The sequence below is a fragment of the Spermophilus citellus genome (assembly GCF_964194105.1).
Source record: "Spermophilus citellus genome assembly, chromosome: 11".
NCBI lineage: Eukaryota > Metazoa > Chordata > Mammalia > Rodentia > Sciuridae > Spermophilus > Spermophilus citellus.
In genome coordinates this window covers 74,711,681-74,735,091 of record NC_138192.1, presented here as the reverse complement: position 1 = coordinate 74,735,091, position 23,411 = coordinate 74,711,681, and the positions used below count along the sequence as shown (strand labels likewise).

Here is a 23,411-nt window from a genome sequence, read left to right as displayed (position 1 = left end):
TTTTTTTCTTTCATTTCCTCATGAGTTTATAATTAAAATTTCCAGAGGCTGTATGATACATGATGCCATTACATTGATGATTTATGAATTGTGTATTTCTACATTCTAGTGTTATAAAATTTCTTGTTTTAAATCCTAAATGGTAGATACCAATAGTTGTAACCCACATGAATGAAAGCTCTTTGGGGTCCTCAATAATATGTAGAGGGATTCTGAGACCCAGAAGTTTAAAAACTGCTTTTATAGATGAACACACCTGTTTTTCTCTTTCTCTGTGTAATGCTTGGAGATATTAGCAAGTGAGATAGATAGGTTGGAGAAAAAAAAAGAGTACCTTGTTATGGAGGTGGGCAGACAATGGGAAGAAAAACAGATAATGAAGGAGGAGGAATAGTGAGTAAAGTCAGATGTCTTATAAAAGTCAAGGGTATGATTGTTAAAAAAGAATGACTAAGAATTTGTCACTTAGGCTTAGTTTTAGTAGATTAAGGGTTGTAATTGAGGAATTGACAGCAAATATTGATGGCTGTTGACAGAACCTTGATTGTGAAGGAAAGGAAATAGTTTCTATGTTATATGGGAAGGGAAGGATTATAGAGCTGTGATGGAAACAAGGAAAGTACTGAAAAGAGAAGGATAGAAACAAAACCTAACATCTTTTTCAGGAAGAGGTATGAACAAGTGAAATCTAGACACCCTGGGTGGCAAGGTTAGTCACAGACAGGTATATCTAATAACTTTTCATCTACTTCATTGTGAAAATGAGTTATCTTTTATTTACTTATTAAGTTATTTATGCATGCATGCTGGGTATTTAACCCAGGACCTTACGTGCGCTAGGCAAGCTTTCTACCACAAAACTGTCCTTCCAACCCCAAGCCTTATATAAACATTTTAGAGTAGTACCTGAAGGAGTTAGAAATATGGTCATGAGCTTATCTGCTGCCTCATTTTATGAGGATAAGAAGCCCGTGTTTCTTTTCTTTTTCTAATATCTTATTTTTATTTATGTATTTATTTTTATATGGTGCTGAGGATTGAACCCAGTGCTTCATGCATGTGAGACAAGCGCTCTACCACTGAGCTACACCCCAGTTCACCATGTTTCTTAATTACTAGTGTTTACCATGTTTTAAACTTACCTTGATTTACCTACTTGCAGTTCTTTTGGTAGGACTCTTTTCTATCTAAACGCAATGACCTTCTTTCTTTGTTTTCTCTAAATTCTGTACAATTTCTGTTCCAACCCCTACCTGAGCTCAAGATGCAAAGATTAATTATTTATTTTAGAATTTATAATGATTTAATGTCCCAACCATTTTTCTTTGTCTACTTTTAGATGTCCTAGAATATATTTCTCTTACTTATTTTCTACTGAGGTTGGGATATTTGTCATAATATAAACTTCATTGAATTATGTTATCTTCATTAATTTATATTGGAAAAACAGTTGTCTCTTTGTACATGTGTGTTTACATGTAGTATACTCCATAATTTTAATGTTTCTAAAGTATACATATATAATTATTCTGTTCTTGCCTTAATTTAATCTTTAATACTCATCTTTTACAATATGTTTGTGTAACTTAAATCAGAGTTGAACAATATATGTTTAAAATAAATCTCTCTCTAGAACCAGTATCCCCCCTCCCCATTTCCTACTAGGTAATTATCGAATCTTAATCCTTTATCCACTGGCCTTAAATTACTGTTTATTGTCTATCTAAATATATTTGGGGTTTTTATATTATTTATCATTAAAGATTTCAAGTTATGAGTACATTGAAGTTATTGCATCTTGAACATTTTCTGTTTTATCTTGTTTTATATGTTCTCATCTCTTGATTTTCTATTTCTTTAAATTTTTTCTCTCTCTCTCCCCGCCCCCCACCCCCCACAGTGAGGCAAGGTCTTGCTGTGTTGCCATGTTTAGATCCTCAAACCTGAGATCCTCCTGCCTCAGTGTCTTCAGTAGCTGGGATTTTAGGTGTGCACCACCACATCTGACTTCTACTTTCTGATGTTTTCTTTTTTCTCCTCTTAATAGTTCTTAGCTTGACTAGGCCCTCAGTGAACAAATTAAGTACAATAGATTAATTGGAAGTTATGATCTATTTGAAAATAGAGGTAATACTAGCCTTAATTTTGGGTTTTTAGATTCATTTTTAAAGATTATTATTTATTTTTTTGTTTACATATATTTGCTATAACTTGGAGAAGTTTTAATGCCATAATCTAAACTCCCAAGAAAGAAAAGAGAACTTAAAAATGAATTTAGTGATGAATAGGTTGAGTGTAATGGAAAGGTACTCTTTTTGTTTTGGGTACCAGGGATTAAACTCAAGGGCACTCGACCGCTAAGCCACATTCCCAGCCCTATTTTGTATTTTATTTAGACACAGGGTTTTGTTGCTTAGCACGTTGCTTTTGCTGAAGCTGGCTTTGAATTTACGATCCTCCTGCCTCATCTTCCCCAGCTGCTGGAATTACAGGCATGTGTCACTGCACCTAGCTGGAAAGTTACATTTTTATTATTGTTTACCTCAAATAAAGTACCTTACTTATGACCTTATTTTGATAAAAATCTGTTGAATTTCTGAAAATGTTGGACACCTAGCTTAGTGCCCTCTTCAATTGTAAGAAATGCTGTCTGTATCCTGTTACCTAAATTATTTACTAAAATATTTCAGCCTGATTTATATTTATGGTCTTCTTGATGGGTTCCTCTGTCTTTTCCTTTCTTTTTCTTCCTACTGGTAGTATTTTCTCACTTTGCTTCTTACCAAAACTCTCTTAAATATTTTTAAGTTGATTATTTATTGACATAGAATGTAGCAGTGTTGCTTTATATACATCATACAATATGTACAATAACTATGTTGTTTTGAAGGGTAGTATGTGCAACAGAAATGGTGTATTTTGTAACATCAGTGAATACTTATAATTTTCTCAATGGAGGAATGAGAAATCTGTTGTCTTTCGTACTAACATTAACAATCAAACATGAATTATGAGGCCTAAAAGTACCTGTGAAATAACTTGAATTTCCTTGTAACTTATTCTTTTATTTAAAATGAAAAAACTTAAAAATTATAATACTAGAATGCAGGAATGCAGAAATACACAGTTTGTAGATCATCAGTGTGATGACATCACATGTCATACAGCCTCTGGAAATTTTCACTATAAATTCAAGAGACCATGAAAGTAAAAAAAATATGCCAGGTAGATAGTTTATGTGCCAGCTACAAATAATTCTTCCATATTCATCAGAGCAAGGTTTCTCAGCCTTAACATTTTGTGCTAATGTAGTTTTGCCTGGGGTTGGGGAGAGGCTGTGCTATGAAGTCAACATAGGATGCTTAGCAGCATCTCTGCTTGTACACATTAAAATACCTATAACCCCCTTCCTCCCTGTTACCAGAGTGGTGACCAAAAATATCTCCAGGGGGCTGGAGGGTTGTAGCTCAGTGGTAGAGCACTTGCCTAACACGTGTAAGGCACTGTGTTTGATCCTCAGCACCACATAAAAAATAAATAAATAAATAAATAAAAGTATTGTGTCCATCTACAACTAAAAACATTTAAAATAATTTTTAAAAATATCTTCAGGTATTGCCAAATATCTGCTGGTGGTAGGGGGCAAATTTCCTATGGTTAAGGATCATCCCATTAATAGAGAAGAGAAAATTTTAGCAAGTTAACTGAAGTTCTGGATTACAACTTTCTAGATTTTACATCTCTAAATGGGGAAACAGAAGCACAGAGAATGTAATTAATTTGCCTATAGTCACATAGGTAGTAAGTAATGAAGTCAGAATTCTTATTCCAAAGTATCTTGTCTTATTTTAAAGTAATGGCTTCAATGTCTGGCAGTATGGGAATTAATAGTTAGATAAATGACCCTTTTAGTCTTGTGAAAATGTTATTGGGGGGGATATTTGGGTTTAAGATATTTTATAGTATTTATCAAATTTGTCAATCCAAGAAAATAATGTAGACTAATTGTACTTCACAAATGTTTAATTTTATGTTACTTTTAGATTAGGTTTTAAGGGCATTTGGCAGAAGTTGACATTACTGAGAAATTTGGTTTTAATATTTTATTCTTTAGTAGAGTGCTATAAATACTAAAATGCTTATTTTTATGTCAGCAGACTACAGTGCATATTTTACTAATTTTCTTTGAGATTAATTCTCATTTTCTAAAATAACTGAGTAACCATGACAACCTATTGGACTTGTTGTAACCTAATTGGTTTTCTGCTGTATGTCACAATTTTGGTCCCTATTTTTAACAAAAGATTTTATGGAGTAATGTTTTTAATTTTAGAGATTCTATAAAGTGGAATATATAGGAAATATTGACTTATTATTTTAGATCGACTATTCCTAGTCCTGATGATACATCAAAATCCCATCACTTCTGGAGCTTTAAAAATTCCTTTGGTGGTCTTCTAGAGGTAATTAAATTTGGACAGGAAGCTCCCAAAGAACTTTTAAATGAAAACTTTGTAAATTATTCTGGTGTGTAGTCAACATTGAGTATCAACGCTAAAAGATATATAACACAACTTTTTAAAAAATAAATCACACTTTTTTCTGGTTACAAATGTTATTTTATTATAGAGAAAAAGTAATACTTTTTTACCCATTAGATACAGATTTTGAAAGATTAATAAACATTGTCATAGTACTAGTGTAAAAGTAGACTGATACTGTCTTTGAAAATGCAGTTTTGCATCTAAAAATTTAATTGTGCACATTCTGTGAGACAGCATTTACATTTAAAAATATCCCAAAGAAATTGTGGTATAAGAACCTAGGGATTTGTGCTCAAGGGAATGTTTGTAGGGTTATACATGCTGTAAAATGTTACTTTTATCATGGATGTCACAATGGGGCAAAGTTACAAGACCATTGTTATATATTTTACTATTCTAAGTACTCTCAAAATGCCAAAATTTCCCAAATAAATTATCTTGAAATGTTGCTTCTCTTCTGTGCTCCCCACAGCTGTTGTTTTATATGGCTTTTGGGGGGTAGTACTAAGGATTGAATGGACTCAGGAGCACTCGACACTGAGCCACATCCCCAGCCCTATTTTGTGTTTTATTGAGAGACAGGGTCTCACTGAGTTGCTTAGCCCCTCGCTGTTGCTGAGGCTGGCTTTGAACTTGGAGATCCTCCTACCTCAGCCTCCCCAGTCTCTGGGATTACAAGTGTATGCCACTATGCTCGAGTCTGTATGTCTTTTTTATTCTGGTTGTATGATTTGAAAACTACCGACAGGATAATTTGAATAGGAGAGAAAATTCAGCTTTATTCTAATTTTAAGGTATAGTACTCTTTAACAAACGAATCCTTAGAGGTAAAGCAAGAGAAAGAAAAATGCTAATAGTTATGCTACATAAGAAAACAGCAAACAAAATCACTTTTCATCAACACTGAAAACTTGAGTATGTTCCTGCATTGATGTGTGTAAATTTAAATGATACAAGTGATAAGAGTTTAAGAAGCCAGAGTGTGAGCCAGCAAGTAAGGTGGTTTAAAAATGAAGAGTAATTGTTTTAGTATTATGTTTCTTTTGAAACCCATGCTTGTGGATGCTGGACATGTGTGAAAAAAAGTGAAAATCCTTCAGGCTTTTAAAAGTGTTGTGAACTGGCACACAGCAAGTTTCCCTGTGAAACAGCTCACATTTTAGTCTGGTGTTTCTCCAATTTCTTATTATTGGTGCCCTACCATCTTTTATTACATGTTATTAAATAATAAAGGCAATAGAGCAAAAAGTAGACAACACTAAAAATTGCTGATTTGTTGATGTGATTTACTAAGAATGGCAAGGAAGTTCTCTTATTTGAAGATAGGATTCCAAAATATTGCATAAACGACCTTTTTATATTAAATATTAAAATCAGCAATATAACAGAGATCTTTTAGAGACCAAAGATTCAAGCAAACATGTAATAATATAACATAGCACAACATATAATCCAGATAATAGTTCTTGATATTAAAGTTTCAATGCTTGAACAGAGACAGACTGTGTGAATTTTTGGTCATGCCAGCTCAAAATCATCTATGAATTAAAATGTACATATTTCTTGATGCTTTTTATCAAAATGTAAGTAGGATACAAAATAGCAAGAAAATTTTCATAAACAATTTTTTTTATTATGGTATATTATATTCTAATCCAGTTTTTTAAAATTTAAAATTTTTTGGGAAAAAAAAACAGGACATTTTATCCATTTAAGTGTTCTTGAAAAGAACATCTACTTTACATTGACTATTTTTGTAAGGACCCAGATTTTCCTTTCTAGTTCAGTTCTGTTTTGGTATGTGCTATTAAAGTAACACAGATATTTCTCCAGCATTATCCTGTCCCAATCTAGATCAAAAAGTTTTGCCTAGAAATGTGGGTAAAAATTAAGGATTATTTTTATCAGTTGCATTGCCGTTCCATTTATTGCAATTATGTAACCTTGTATTTGATACCATGAATATGAATCATAGAATAGCCAATGAGTTGTATTTTTTAAACCAATTTTTGGCTAAATGAGTCTGTCCAAAGATATTCATTCTGGTAAGTTTCAGGATTGAATATTTTATTAAAGATATTAGTAGTGTAACTTTTGTAAAAATAATTTTCTTTTAGTCATTTTGTTAGAGATAATGATATCCAACTTTGGTTGTCATCTGTTTAGTCAGACCTTATGAACTCTAGCTTAGAGTGAAGAATAAGTTCCTTCCTTTTTAACTGATATTGAAATATCTTTTCACATACTGTAACAGTTTTCTGTAATGTATTTATGTTAGTAATTTTAAATGTCTCTCTAGTTTGAGGCTTGTAGAAAAATAGTTCATATTGATTTATGTTCCTTATTCTGTGGTAGCATTAAGATTTCTTTCTTTCTTTTTTTTCTTTAATCTTGGTCTTTTTTGCTTTGAAGAAAGACTGAAAAAAAAACTTTAACATAAAACAAGAAGCCACATGATTAGATATAAAACCCTTGTTTAATAATCATTGACTTAATTTCCAAATAAAATTATAGCATTAGCTTAGTTGTATTAGTCATCTCATGAGTGCTTTAAATTTGTCTTTGTTTTATTAAACAAACTTTAAACTGCTTGAAAATACTGTGTAAGTTCACACTAATGTCTTGGAACATTTAAATGCCAGAGTAGTCACTCTGGTTTTGGTATGATTACAAATCTGGGATTTACAAAGCTAAATAGATTTAGGAGTACTAATTTTTCCTTTCTTTGTTTTCTGCTAACTGCGTTCCATTGTGTGTGGAAATTTATTAGCTTTGTAATTACTATATTCTTTCCATTTTTACTTTAAAATCAAATCCTACTATGTTGCCTTATACTAGTCCTTCCTTATTTGTGGTCAGTTGTAGTGAGCTAGTTCTAAAAAAGTAGAGAAGGAAGAAATGACAGCATTATTAGCAAAAGAAATAATAAGCTTCAAAATGTTCTATGTAAGAAATATTTGATATGAGCAAATTTTACACTTTGTTAAGGACATGGATGGTATGATTGAGTCTTTAGGATTTCTTCAAGGAAATCATTGATTGTAATGAATAAGTAGTTTTTCTAACCTTTTTAAAGGTACAAACTGTTTCTTGAAAGGAAATCTTATTATATTAAAATCGGGATGCTGTGTTCGCAGGGACAGGGGTGGAGGTGGCACAGGGTGTGTCTCTGGTAGGCTAAAGCTTTATCTTACCCTTCCCACTCCTTCCCTTCCTTCTTCCTCCTCTTTAATAGCTTGTGGGGGCACAACCTTCTCTCCCCTAAGGAATTGCTGAAATAGAGTTTGAAAATTGCTGTTTTCAAACTTTTTCTCATCAATCTCTAAAATGATTAAGTGTTTGGTGAGTTTCTGCCTTATCTTCCCCCTCCCCCCAGGTCCATTCTATATTCCCAAATAGACCTATGTGACTTGGGATGAATCAGCAGCACTGGGCTTCACTGAAAGTTTTTATTTTGTTTTGTTTAATATAGATGTTGCTCATATTATTTAATTCAAAACCAAAAAACTATCCAATATACATTTGCCTGAAGGTTGAGGGTGACCTAGACTGCTGGTGTTACAGATTATAGTCTAGAATATAGTCAAGTAGAGCCTTAAATAGAAAATATTACCTATTTTGCAAGTCCTGCAAATTATTTGTAAGATATTAGAGCAGAAATTGGTGGTCCTTTGCATACAACACATAATTAAGGTTTTAAAACATAAAGCTTATGATTATTTGAAATGATATGATAGAAGGGTAGCCATTTACATAGGAAAATTGGGTACTTAACTGACATTGTTGAATACCCACTATATGCTGATACTATGAACTAAGTATGTTTCTCATTTAATCTCTACAGTCCAACTATACCTATATTATCACATTTTAAACTGATAAGAAAGTTGATCCTTGAGTTAAATAACATGCCAAGGGTTATAGTAAATAATGGATTCAGAGTTTTACTCTTGTTCAGTTTATTCAGACACATGATACTTGCTTTTTAGGAAATTATAGTCTATTTGTGCTGAGAACAACTCTTAAGTTTATCTAAATAGAAGATCTCTGAGGTGAGAACAAAAGGAAAGGTCAGCACTAGGGAGTAGTGTTAGGACACATGGAAAAAGATTAGGGTTCATGGGAAGGGACAAATGCTCTTCATATAATGGAGAGCATTTGGGTGTTTTTTTTTTTTTTTTTTTTTAATGAAGTGACATTTTCTCCAAAGGGGTGCTCTACTTTCTCATACTAAGAAATGTTGCCTTAGAGAGAAATAAGTTTTGCTAAGCAATCTATTCTTTAAAAAAGAAATAATCTTAAATATTTGAAAGTATAGTATTTAATCCAATGAAGTATTTAATGAATGTTATCCTAGATAAGTTTGATAATTTGTATCTATATATTATGTTTCTACCCTATCCCTCCTTTTGAGATAGCCTGAGCATTAGCATTTTAACATTTCTGGAAAGCTCTGTAGTAAAGAAATCTAACTTTATTCACCCTAGGTGAATATTCCTTCACCCTCAGCTCCCACTTAAGTGTTAGCTTTCTCAGCCTATCATTGAACCAGTTGTCCTCAGAAAATTGTATGGGACCATTTAGAACATTATGCTTCCTTTAGTTTTCTAACTAAAAAATATTGTTTCCAGTATAACTTTTTCAGAATTATAATATTTAGTGAGGTTTTTTTTCTTTATTCAAAAGTAACTAGTCAAGATTTTAGATGGAATTCCAGGAGGAACCTGCCTGCTTAAAAATTATCATAATTTATACTAATACTAAGTATAAATTTTATATTGATTAATTTTGAAAAAATCATTTTCTTGCCTTAAATTATTTTTTTAGCAGATTAAGTTGGGAAGGATATGAATGAACTATTATTTAGGGATCCTCTTTCATTTTATGATAGATATAGGTTTCTTCATGAAAATGTTAATTTAGAATATTTATTTGGTGATATTTTTATTCCTAGAAAAACGGAATAAATATTGTTTATTGTTTAAGTTTCAGTTTTGTAATTTTGACAATGAACTAAACTGAACCATGTATTCTACATTGCTTGTACATCAGACTACCTCCCAAGTAGATTAACAGGTCATATTTCCTTAAAATTTCTGGTTTATGAGGTAAAAACATATAGGTAATTTATTGGACATACTGAATTTTAATTACAAACAATAACATTTTGAAATATCTTTGCATTGTTAAGTTAGTTATTAGTTCTTGATGTAGGAAGTGTAGCATGTCACATAAAGAAAACTCAAAGAACATTTAGGACTTAGAATTACGCAAAACTGAATTTGATTTGAATCCTGGCCCTGCCACACTAGTAGATTTAGCTTTGATTGAGTTATTCATTATGTATTATCAGGTAATAACTATGTGCCAGATATGTGGTGGGAAGGTGAGATGGGGAGGAGAAATAATGCTTATCTTTAGAGAACTCAGATAGTAGCGTTCAGTACAACCTCTCTGAATCTCTTATTTTCTTGGCACAATGGAGGTTAGAGAACTTAAAATGCCCAGGATGGTACTTAGGGGAAAAATATATTCTCATAGAATTAGGTTGTTATTGTTCATGCTATTTAATTAAGGCTACAAAGAGACAGAAAAATATGATTTGATTTCTTTCTTATTTGTTGACCACAGAGCCATAAAAGATTTATTTTAAGTTACCTAATGTTCATTCTTTTATTTGAATAGTTCTTGAGTTCCTGTTAAATTTAAGGCACCAGAGCTACTTAACCAGGCTTTTAGAATTTTAGGGCTTGGAGCCATTGCCTTTGCTCTTGAGTTTTAATTTTTGTCTAAGCAAACAATTTGTCAGACTCCACAAAAAATAGTTGTGTTAGCCTAATGAAAATACTTGCTATCTGTTCAAGGAACAGGCCTTTAATGGGAGCAGAGCCACTATCTAGAGCAGGAGTCTGCAAAGTTTTTCTGTAAAGAGGCAGCTATTTTAGACCTTATGGGCTCCACCATCTCCTGTTGCAGCTACTCAGCCCTGCAGGTATAATGTCAAAGCAGCTATGTACAATACAGAAATGAATGAAAGTGGCTATGTTCCAATAAAACTTTGTTATGGATTCTGAAATTGAAATTTCTTACAGTTTTAATATCACAAAGTGTTCTTGGTTTTAATCTTTAAAAAATCAATCATTTAAAATAAAAGCTAATGCTTTTATCGTGGGCTGTCCAAAAACAGGTGGCTAAACACAGTTGGCTCATGGGCCATACTTTGCTGACCCCTGATTTACAGTACAATCTATGAATTTACTATAATTGTTTTTGGATAATAATTCCAGGCATTTAGGTGAGTGGTACTTTTTAGTTGGAATTCAACATGTCAGTTTGTGTTCTGCTCCTTTTCCTCATCCAAGATTACTTTTCTAAGCAAAATATGTATGAGTAGTAGAAAAGAAATAGGAAAAAGTTAAGGTGATTTTATTTTTTGCCCTATCTAGTTAATAATTTGAAGGGCATCTTGTAAAGGTTAATTACTTTCAGATTTCTTATGCATGTCAAGTCAAATTTTGTAAATGTCAGTTTCAGGTAAAATGTATAAGTTTTTTTCTAAACTTGAAATTGTTTATATTTATGGAATAGGAAGTTTTATCATTTAAATAAATTATAGGTCAATAACTATATTTACCTCTCATAAGCACTGTTAAAACACTTTTTGGCCTTGAAAATAAAAATGATTTTTATATTGATAGTAATGATTTTTATGTTATAATTATAATGTAAAATTATGTTAACTTATTTTCATAGACACCAGAGAAGAAGCAATCGGAATCATCCAGGGGAAGAAAGAGAAAAGCAGAAAACCAGAATGAAAGTAGTCAGGGTAAGCAGAGCAATATCTTACTTCCGAGCTTAGTAGACACTTACAATTAATCATTCTGATTTTTAACCAATTAATATTCAAATTTGTTAAAAAGTAATTTCATGTTTTTGTGAATTCTATAGATAGCTGTTGTATAATTTCTGAATTTGTAATAGCTTAGGACTATATTTTATAAGAAATAATTATATGAAACTACAATCTTTTTGTACCATAGATAGTTAGTTTAAGGTTACTTATGCTTTTTGATGTTTCCCTTATTTTTCAGTTTGTGTCCTAGAAAGTCAAGTATCATTTCCAAATATGGCAAGCATTACTTTATCACCTTTGATTTATCTCTATTTATATGAATTATATTATTGAAATGGCTTCTTGTTTTAAAATAAGAACTTTAAATCTCACTTTCAAACAAGTATTCCATTTTCCTCTTCCCTTTCATTTAAAAAAAAAAAAAAGGCTATGTAAAAATAGACTGTAAGATGGGTTAGGTGGCACATGCTTGTAATCCCAGTGGCTCAAGAGGCTAAGGCAAGAGGATCTCAAGTTCAGTTTTCACCAACAGTGAGGCAGTGAGCAACTCAGTGAGACCCTGTCTTTAAATAAAATATAAAATAGGGCTGGGGATGTGTCTCAATGATTAAGTGCCCCTGAGTTCAAGCCCAGTACCAAAAAAAAAAAAAAAAGATTCTAATTAAAGCATGTTTTTCTCTTAATATCCACTTTTCATCCTTTCTTACATACCTGCCTTTTGTGAGAAGAGCTAAGAAAAGCATTTTCATTAGACTAAAAAATCTCTTGTAATGGACAACAAAAACAGTACTATTGTTTAATTTAGGTATTCAAAATAAATTAGGCTCTTAACTCATATAGGATGATAATTTTTACATCTAGTGTTACATGTTTTGGAGTCAATCTCTAGTTGACTAAGTACCATGAACTTGTATTTTACCAGTTTATATATGGCACTTGAATCAAGGAACATATTTGTAGCAACTGTCTTTTTGTGGAAAGAAGTGGTTAGTTAACAACTTTTTTAGGTTTATAGGACCTTTTCTTTAATGTGTAGTACTTGTATCTTACTTGACATGGGGCTCCTTTTTTGATCTTAATGTATTTCGCCAAAGTTGTGGTTAGGGGACTTGTAACTTAAAGATATGTTAATTACGGCCATTTCGACAGCAGATTAAAGTCACCTCAAAACTAAGTTCCAGAAGAAGGTGGGACTTCTGGGTTGCTTGAGCCAACCTATCTTTTAAGAACCTGTGTGTGTGTGTGTGTGGGGGGGGGTTCTTTGTTTCCTGCCATCCACAGAATTATCTGATTTTCTTCTAGTTTTAGGATGGTTGCCTAAATTAGATTTATTCATTTCCTCTTCTTCACTCAGTATTTGCTTTGGAGAGAGGCTGACTTTCTGTGTCCTTCCCATCCCCACTCATTTAGAGTAAGCCTCTTCAGGTTCAGAGCAAACCTTCCCTATCACCATATTGACCAGATGGGATCATGTTTGCATTTTAAAACTAGTAATGTCTAACTATTGCCCCTAGAGAAATCAGGCCCATCTCTGAAACTGGAAATGGCATAAAGTGTTACCCCTACAAATATGGACTGTGTGGAGAAAGAGAGTGTCTCACATTGCATGGGGCTTCTGGTTGAGCCAACCTGTCTTTAAGAACTTGTTTTGAGGGATTTTTTTTTCTTTTTGTGATTCCTGTCATCCACAGGATTGTTTGATTTCTCTGAAATAAATAAATATATATTTATAAATATATATTTATTCTGGTAAGGAGGAAAAGAGGAACTAGGAGTGGGGACTGTATAGAAGCTAAGTTAAGGGAAAAGGGTTGAGGAAATGGCTTCTGGGTAGACAACCCCAAACATTAATAGATGTACCTCCTTAGAATCCGCAGGGAAGTTACCATAGATAGCAAGGAAGTTCCTTTGACATAAAACTGGTTCCATAGTCCTGACAGACCTCTAAATGAATTGCTACAAAACTATTGTTCCAAATTTTTAGGTACTATTTATAAATCTGGGTACTTGTTTGGTTTTTTAAAAAAATTCCTCTACCTTATTCAAGAAAGAATTTAAGGTTTTTGAGCTTTTAAGTATATTGTTTGTTCATTTCAGTAATACTTGGCACATAGTAACTACTTAAGAAATATTTGTCGGCTAAAATACATAAATGCATGAATTTAAATTGAATTGATAGTTGTATATTTATTTATGTTATACAAATCTTTTGACTCTGTGATACCATTAGTTTCTCTCTTATAACTTGAAGAAATCATGTATTCTGTGTAGTTCTGATTAAGATGGATGCCTCCCCTCCACAAAAGTTTCTTTAAACACCATTTATATTAACAGGCTCTGAATTAAGTATTTATAAAATGGATGAAGACTCCGTTTTAGAGCAAAATGTTTTAAAGCGCAATGTAATCTCTTGTGACTTGGTTGATTTTATCAATATGTCCTAAGACTAGTATTTAAAATTTAGTTCATTAAAACATATCCTTAATTTGGAAATACTTTTTAGAAAATCAAAATAACATTTTACAAAATAACATTTATATTGAAGTATGTTGTCATTTTGACAGGGATTATGTTTTGGTTTATATTAATTCAATTTTTTTTATTTCTACCAAGAATGAATTTGCTTATCAGTTATGCAGTTACCACTTTTTAATTCATTATTATTTTTTTAAATTAGTAGTCATTAGGCAATGTTGATAATGTTGTTAAAACAGGGATCCACCTGCTTTAGAGACTGTAGCTCAGTGGTAGAGCATGTTCTTAGAATGGGTCAAGCCCTGGGTTTGTTCTCTAGTATCAAAGCAAAAATCAGCATTAACACAAACACCATGAAATCCCTTGTCATTTATTTGCTTGATTTCACAATAATTGGGACTTCTAAAAATTGGTGTGTTTCTTTTAAAATATGTTATTTGATTTCTTAACAATCTGATATTCTTACTATTATATTGTACACATGTGTGGATATTTAACAGTGAATTCTACTATTATGTACAACTACATCCATAATGCACCAATAAAAATGGGTGAAAAAAATCTGATCTCCTAAGGATTCAGTATTTTTGATGTTTATCACTACCATACTAAAATATATGCTTTTTTATTAAATAGATGATTTTTTGTGCAGTAAGGAATTTAATGTTGGCACATTTTCCTTTTGGTGTTATATATGGTAGATAATCATGACTGACTTTAAATCAGTACAATTTTTTACTTTTATATTTTAGGAAAAAGTATTGGGGGACGTGGCCACAAAATTAGCGACTATTTTGAAGTAAGTTCATTGAGAAGTATTTCTGATTCCTAATTCAGTATAATTTTGCTGTGAACTAAATATTTCTTTGAAGCACGGGGTCACCTTTTGAGCAGAGCTTTAGTACTATGTGATATTTTTCATTGGCATGACACATATGTAACATTCAAAGTTGTTTCTCACAAATTTACTTATAACAACCCATTAGATAGGCTAAGTTGGTATACATTTCTGATTTATAAAAGATGAAACTAAGGACTTAAAAGTTTGCCAGTTCTCTCATGTCAGTACAGGCTTTGTCACACAACACCCATGTTGAGCCCTGTGGATGGAGATTGAATAATTCCTAGAGATATGAGTATTAGAGTCTTTAAAAACAATAAAGAGTGAGCATTTGGAGTTTTAGCCAATTTGGAATGTTTCCTTCTACATAGAAATACTTTGGGCTTCCAATTTTATAGCAGGGCATATTAATGTGATTATTAAAACAACAAATAGGATCCATTCAGTTGAAAAATACATACTTGAGGGTGAGAGCAGAATTGACCGATTAAAGCAATAGCTGAATTTTTTAAAGTTTTTTTTTTTTTAACTCTCCATTGCTTCAAGTTTATAGAATCTAAGGTAAAACTGTTGCTGACAATAAATTACCTAATGCCCTTTAGTTGAGGTCAGTCACTCAGTGTTAATTTCTTAACAACCTTTGCTAAAAGTAGAATCAATTAAAATAAACAAACATCTCTTGAATGCCTACTGTGTGCTAGGCATTGTGCTAGGCACTATAGTGAGACAAAATTCTTAGATTGCGGGGAAATTGTGTAATGAACACTAAGAAGTCCTATCTCTGCTGTTTATATCAAAGTTAAGTGAGTATTTTAAAAAGTGAAGTAGAGGGGCTAGGGCTATAGCTCAGTGGTAGAGTGCCCAGCATATGTGAGGCACTACGTTCGATTCTCAGCACCACATATAAAAAAATAAAGTTCCATTGACAACTAAAAAAGAAATATGTTTTTAAAAAAGTATTAAAAAAATGAAGTAGACAATAAACTATATTCTTAAAGGAAGCCAGTAGCAGCAAATTGTTTTCTTCTGTTCTTAATATAGAAACATTGAGAAGGAGAGAGCTAAGAAACAGATTAGCCAACTCATGCCTTTTGTAAGAAAGAATGACTTTTTTTAAAAGGGGTTAAAGGAACTCGTTCCACGTAATTCTTGTATGCCATGAACATTTGGATTTTTAATAGATTTGAGAATGATGATTCTGTTTTAAGATAGTTGATTATGTTCACTAAAATCCACATGTGAACAATTTACGATTTGTTGGGAGCATACTGGCTCAAGGAACATTTTCAGGAGAACTGTACTGAGCTTTAGAGAAAAAATAAAACATGTTCATTGCTCTGAAGTAATTTATTTGTCTTTGAATCAACCACAATAACAAATTATTGTCAGAATATAAATTAATAAGTATCAGAGGTAGTCTTGTCATGTTCTTGTGATTAGGAGTATTCTAATCTTTTAAGATTTAACCATAACTGATCTTAGTTTTGCTTTTTCTGAACCTACTTAAATGACTACTTGATATGAGTTAGAACTGAATATACTTAGGGCTGGAATGTATAAGGTCCTGACTTTGATCCTCAGCATTGCATATAAAATAAGTTATATTTAATTTATTTCTTAATAAGGTATCTAAAATAACAATTATCTAATCCTGTTTTAATGAATGGTGATTTTTTTTTCTTTTTCTTTTTCTCAGTACCAGGGAGGAAATGGCTCAAGTCCAGTAAGAGGCATACCTCCTGCAATCCGTTCTCCTCAGAATTCACATTCACATTCCACTCCTTCCTCATCTGTAAGTTTTTTCATGTTGTAGCCTTTTGTCTTCTAGGAGGTCATATACATTGAATGACATTTGTAATTCATTGTTTTTATTGGGAAGTTCTATATAAAATACTATTTATGTTTTAAAAAATAATTTTTATGAGTCCAGCTGAATCTCTTTTTTAACAATCTGATGCCATTAGAATTTTGTTTCTGAGCCAGTTACAGTGACACACGCCTGTAATGGCTCCGGAGGCTTAGGCAGGAGGATCTCAGATTCAAAGCCTGCCTCAGCAAAAGCAAGGCACTAAGCAATGCAGTGAGACCCTGTTTCTAAATAAAATACAGAAGAGGGCTGAAGATGTGGCTCAGTGGTCAAGCACCCCTCAGTTCAATCCCCCTCCACCCCCCAGAAAGAACTTTGTTTTTGAAAATGAGCTGCCAAAGATTTCCTGGATTAATTATATCTAATAAGTATTGTTTTTATAAAATAATGTGGTTGAGCCTCTGGAACTGAGATAAATAAATAACTCTTGAATCATTATGTAGTCAGTTATTAATTTCTGACTTCTAACTTTTTTATCAATTAAACTTCTTAACCATGAAAATAATAGTATAAATCATTTCTGGGAATGCTTAAGAAAAAGGTGGGCTGTTTAGTTAAACATAGGAGAGAAGGACATTGGCCAATTTTATAACTTTTCAATTTATTTGTAATATTTTAAGACATAGTTCTTTTATGTGCATTGTTTTTCATGTTGGATTTTATTTTTTATTTACTTTGTGTGAAAGTTCAGTATCTAGTTAGAAAAATAAAGTTGGCTTTCAACAATTTAAAGATAACTTAGAAATTTTTGAAAATCATAGTTTCACTTATGTATTCAAGTATTGTGTCTGCTTCTACCCCTTGGTGTACTTAGTTTTCTTTATTTTGTCCCTTGCATACAACCCATATACAAAGTAGGCAAAAGATTTAATAGTAATTTAATAATTATGGTGATAGATAGCATTGATACAGTGCTATAATCTGTTACTTTCTATGAATGTGTTTTTAAGCTAGTGACTGGATAAATCATAGAATATATTAATAAATTGATATCAACCTACTTATGGTCATGTATTATTATCCCTGTTACTAAGAATTCTGTATTAAGATATTTTTGTTTTTCCTTTTGAACCATCATAATTTGTTTTTGATATTTTTGTTTTAGAACAATTTATCTGGCCCTAATTGTTTTAAGTAGTATGAAACTATTAAGATTTCTTTGATGGCACTAGAATATAAGCTCCTAGAGGGAGAAAATGTATGATTTTAGCTCTTACTGGGCATTAGGTAGGAGGTATTCAAAGAGTGCTTGTTGAATAAATGGTGATTAAAAAGTCAGTTATTTTTCAAGTATTATCCTGATTTAAAAAAAAAAAAAAACTTGAGAAATGTTAAGTAGTTGCTACCAAATAGAAACCTTTTTTCCTGCTTAAAGGTAAACATTTTAATATATGTTTTTTCAGGTTCGACCGAATAGCCCTTCCCCTACTGCGTTAGCTTTTGGGGACCACCCTGTTGTACAACCAAAGCAGTTATCCTTTAAAATTACTCAGGTAATTAATAACTAAAATCATTTTTATGACTTCTAGGAAACCACTGCACAACTTTATACTAATAACTTAAAGACATATACTATTGTTTTAGATATAAAGTAAAATTAAACATCAAGAAAACTAACATACTAAACAACAACAACAACAATAAAATATTTAGGGAGGGAGGGAAAAATTGAAACACCCAATTTACTATCACTTTGTCCTTTGTAACACATTGACAAATACATAGATGTTTTAAACAAATCATTCAGAGCTCTCTTAATATGGTAATTCTCTTTACTGATTGTTTTTGAACATAGCATTCAAGTATATATAATTGATATCTTGAGTTGATACTAGTATATTTGTTAGAGGTAAACATTAAGGCAGTTCATTTGTGGATGTGTACGCATATATGCTATAAGTTAGAAAGTCATTAGAAAATTGAATTTTTTGGATATTTGTTATTCTTTTTATTGAGTTTCATGACTTGAACTAGGTACTAAGTTTTGTTTTGTTTTTGTTTTTTGGTATTGGGGATTGAACCCAGGGCCTTATGATGTTAAGCACATGCTCTACTACTAAATTGTACCCCTAGTCCAGTAATAAGTTTTTTTTTGTTGTTTTTCTTTTTAGTTATATAGGACAGTAGAATATATTTTGACATATTTATACAAACACAAAGTATGTCTTTTTTTTTTAAGTTGTAAATGGACAGAATGCCTTTATTTTATTTGTTATTTTTTTAATGTGGTGCTAAGATCAAACCCAGTACCTCACACATGCTAGGCAAGTATTCTGCCACTGAGCATCCCAATCTTGCAGTACTGTTTTTTATTTTATTATTGTACATGTGACAGTTTCTGGATCACTTTTTTTTTTTTTAATTAGTTTGGGGATTGAGAGAGTAAGATTCTGTTGCTTGACCAGCTTGATTCCCTAGTTTTATTTTCATTCAATTCTTATTTGTAGGGTCATATTCAAACCATTATGTATATATCAAAGCCCTTTTGGCCAGGATTTCAAGTACAGGGTATTCCTTTTAGTCGCTGAGCAATTCATAAAAGGTTTTGAGATATTAACTCAAATTTAGGAAGAAGTTCAATGTATCTGTTGTACACTATGATAACTATAATTATTGTATGTATGAATATTGCTAAAAGAATAGATTTTAGTGTTCTCATCACACGTAAAAAAAAATATATATATATTAAATATTTAATTTAACCACTCCACAATGTACATATATTTCAAAACATGATGTTGACTATAAATATATACAATTTTTACTTGTCAATTAAAAAACAATTGAAGCCAGCTGTTGTGGTATATCCTATAATCCCAGCAGCTCAGGGGGCTGAGGCAGGGGGATCACAAGTTCAAGGTCAGCCTCAGCAACTTAGCAAGGCCCTAAGCATTCAGCAAGACCTAATCTCAAAAAAAAAAAAATTATAAAATAAAAAGGGCTGGGAATATAGCTCAATGGTTAAATGCTGCTGGATTCAAGCCCTGATAAAGAAGGTTTTTCACAAAGTTCAGGAATCAACTAGAGTCGTGTATAGTACAAAGCAGTGACTATATTGAGTTTTAATGAGAAACCAGTATTCTAAATAATTAACGTTTTTTTTCCTATGTTTATAGCATTTCTGCTTCTGAAGTTATTAAAGCTTAAAGCTGCACTAAGACTTTTTGAGATACCATTTACATACAAATATAACACCTTTTTCTTTGCTTTTGGAAGTTAAATAAAATCTAGTTTTATGTTTGTATGCAGAAGACTATATAATGGAAATAACAAAGTAACTTTCTTTCATTTAGACTGATCTCACAATGCTGAAATTAGCAGCATTAGAAAATAATAAAAACCAGGACCTGGAAAAAAAGGAAGGTCGTATAGATGACTTGCTCAGGGTAAGTAATAAGTCATGGAGTGGAAAAAATTGAGAAAATTATTTGGCATCAGTGAAACTGATGAGAAAAAAACATGGTAAAGTTATCTATAGCTGGGAAAAAAAATAAGCTTTGTCTAGTAGTGTAAGTATGTGACTGATAATACCAACTTTAAAATTATTCTGTTAGCTCTTAATGGATGATGAAATGGAAATCTTTAAAATTTGATTTTTATATTATCTGCTACTCATCAGATAATCATTTCATGTTAGTTTTAAAGTTAATTGATTTTGCTATATGCCTGCCTTATATCTGATACTATAGAGAATAAAATAAGTAGTCCAGTGAGATTTTTAAGGAAAAATTTATTTTAAAATATATCCAAAAGTGTACTTATAATGTGAGTAAGGTATAAAACAGTAGTTCTTACTCCTTGCTGTTTATTAGAATCACCATATGGAAAGGGTAGAAATACTAATAATGTCTGAACTCTTACCCTTGAGGAGTTCTGATCAAATTGATGTGATGTAGCTTGGATGCTTAGTTCTTTGTTTTTATTTTATTTTTTAAATTTTTTTAAGATGTTGATGAACCTTTATTTTATTCATTTATTTGTATGTGGTACTGAGGCTTGAACCCAGTGCCTCACTCATGCTAGGCAAGCACTTTACCACTGAGCCACAACCTCAGCCCCTGGATGTTTAGTTATACATGACAACAGAATGCACTTTGATTCATTGTACACAAGTGGAGCACAATTTTACATTTCTCTGGTTGTACACAATGTAGGATCTCACTGTTCATGCAATCATACATGTTCCTAGGATAACGATGTCCATCTCATAGTTTTAAAAGCTGCTACGGACTATTCTAATTAAGCAAGCATTGAGAACCATTGGTATAGAAACTCAATAAAATCAACACCTATGATTCTACCATATTCCCCTTTGGAACATCCAGAGTGTCTTTCCTAATTCTGTCCCATTTACTCTTTCATCTCTCTTTACCATTAACCTCTATTCTTTTTAAAATTATTTATTTATTCTAATTTGTTATACATGATGGCAGAATGCAATTCATTTCATATTACACATATAGAGCACAATTTTTCAAGTCACTGATTGTATGCAAAGTATTTTCAGAATTTTTTTAATAGATGGACACAATGCCTTTATTTTATTTGTTTATTTTTTATGTGGTGCTGAGAATCGAACCCAGTGCCTCACACATGCTAGGCAAGTGCTCTACCAGCTCTACCACTGAGCCACAATCCCAGCCCTTTTTTTGTTATTGTTTTATCATTTAGTAGTTTTCTTTGTAATAAAGAATAATACTTCATACATGTTCTAACTCATCCACCATCATTCCTACCCTCTTGCCCCCCTCCTTTACCCTCCCTCTCCTTTGTCCTATCTAAAATTCCTCCATTCCTCTCATGCTCCCCCCGCTTAACCTCCAAATTTTGTATGTATCTTGCCATTATGTTTTTTATTAATGCTTATATTAAATATGTCTGTACACTAAATTATTTAAGTGAAATTATCTTATGTTGATCCTTTTGCCCAGCTTGTTTTCACTGAACATTATATATGGGAGAATAAGGCATTACTCTATGAATATGCCATGATTTGTGTGTCTCTTCTGCTTTTAGTTGACATTTTGTTTTCATTTTTTCTAATATAAATAATTCTGCTAAGAATATTCTTGTAGGGCAGATGTGCAAGACTTTTTCTATTATATATGCTTAGGGAAGACATGGCAATAGTACAAAGCATGAACATCTTTTGCTTCACTTTATGATACCAAACTTTTCAAAAGTGGTTGCATCGATATATACTCCCAACTATAGTGGTCCAGAAGAATCTACTGCATATAAACCTTGCCAAGACTTAATAATATAAGGTTTAAACAATTTTTTTTTTCTTTCTGGAAAATCTGATGGATGTCTCATGGCTCTGTTATGCAGTCCCAGTTTACTATTGGTTTAAATTAACTATATGTTTCTTCTATGAAGTAACTGATTCAGAGGGTGCCCAATTTAAGTTTAAATTGGGTTGTTTGACTCTTAGTGATACCAACTTTTTTTGGTTGGGCATGTTGATTTTCTCCCACTATGTGATTTGTCTTTTCATTATGTCATGCTGTCCTTTGGTGATTGTATTTTTAATTTTTATGTTATTAAATATTTATTTATATTTGCCTTGCTTATTTTTAAAAATTCTTAGATCCTAAAGATGTTTTTCTATATATTCTTTTTGAACTTTTATGTTCTGGTCTTTCAGTATAAGTTGTTAATCTCAATAGAATTGATTTGGGGGTATGGTGTGGAGTAGGGTGTTCCATTTAATTTCTTTCTGTGTGGATAACCAGTTGTTCAAGTGTCCATTCTTACACTGCCAACTCCATCATAAATTGTTATTTCCATATGCAAGTGGATCTATTTTGTGTTATCTATATTGTGTTCCATTGTTCTGCTTGAGTACCAGTATAGTGATACTCAGGCAGAACAATGGAACATAGAATAGAATGCTCCATAATGGTATCTGTTTTTTTTTTTTAATAGATGGATACAATGCCTTTATTTTATTTATTTTTTATGTGGTGCTGAGAATTGAACCCAGTACCTCACACATGCTAGGCAAGTGCTCACTTAGCCACAACCCCAGCCTTCTTTTTTTGGTTGTTGTTTTATCATTTAGTAGTTGTCTTTGTAACAAAGAATATTAAAAAACCAATATTTTAAGCTAGATAGAAATTTATTTTTCAAGCAAAAAGCAGAAGTGGGAGCCCAGGTGTGATTTTTTTTTTCCATAGTATCATATAGGACCTTGGCTACTTCAGTATTCTGCTTCCTCATGCTCAGCACATGGCTTCCATCTTGACAGTCCCATCAGGGTCCAAAATATCTACTTGAGTCACAGTTATAATATCTGTATTCTAAGCAGAAATCAGGAGGAGGTGAGGAAAACAAAAAGTGTGGTTCCATGTGCAGCCTTATTGGATGTTTAGTCAAACTACTTTTGCTAACATTTCATTGACCAGCCTTAGCTACAAGGGAAGTTGGGAAATGTAATATTTTAGCTAGGCACATGTCACTCTAGAATAAAGCATTGGATTTCCATTATTAAGAAGAATTTGGTTGATGATGATGATGATTATTGTTGTAGCTTTATATTAAATTTGATATATGGTTCAACAAATATTTTCTGCTTCATTTTGGCTATTTTGGTGCCCTTTGTAGTCCTGAGGGAATTTTAGAGTCAGTTTTTCGAGTTAAATACATGCACATTGTGTACACACACACACACACAATTTTTTGGTCTTGTATGAATTACATCTATTTTAGGTCAGCTGTTATGGTCTCTCAGCATTTTCAAGACATAATGTCATTGTACTTTAGCTTCTTCCATGATTTGCCTAGACCTGTTGTTTTCAGATTATGGTCATCCTCAGACTAGATATC

General features: G+C 32.0%; 1 protein-coding gene across 1 annotated transcript in view; it reads left to right on the top strand.

Annotated features, from left to right (window-relative positions):
* TLK1 (tousled like kinase 1) overlaps positions 1–23,411 on the top strand; it is a 149,200-nt gene that overhangs the window by 88,268 nt on the left and 37,521 nt on the right. Inside the window, exons 4-8 of the mRNA XM_081261081.1 lie at positions 11,298–11,373; positions 14,628–14,674; positions 16,413–16,508; positions 17,987–18,076; positions 19,877–19,969. Coding sequence (XP_081117207.1) covers positions 11,298–11,373; positions 14,628–14,674; positions 16,413–16,508; positions 17,987–18,076; positions 19,877–19,969 — 402 coding nt within the window. The remainder of the gene's footprint in view (positions 1–11,297; positions 11,374–14,627; positions 14,675–16,412; positions 16,509–17,986; positions 18,077–19,876; positions 19,970–23,411) is intronic.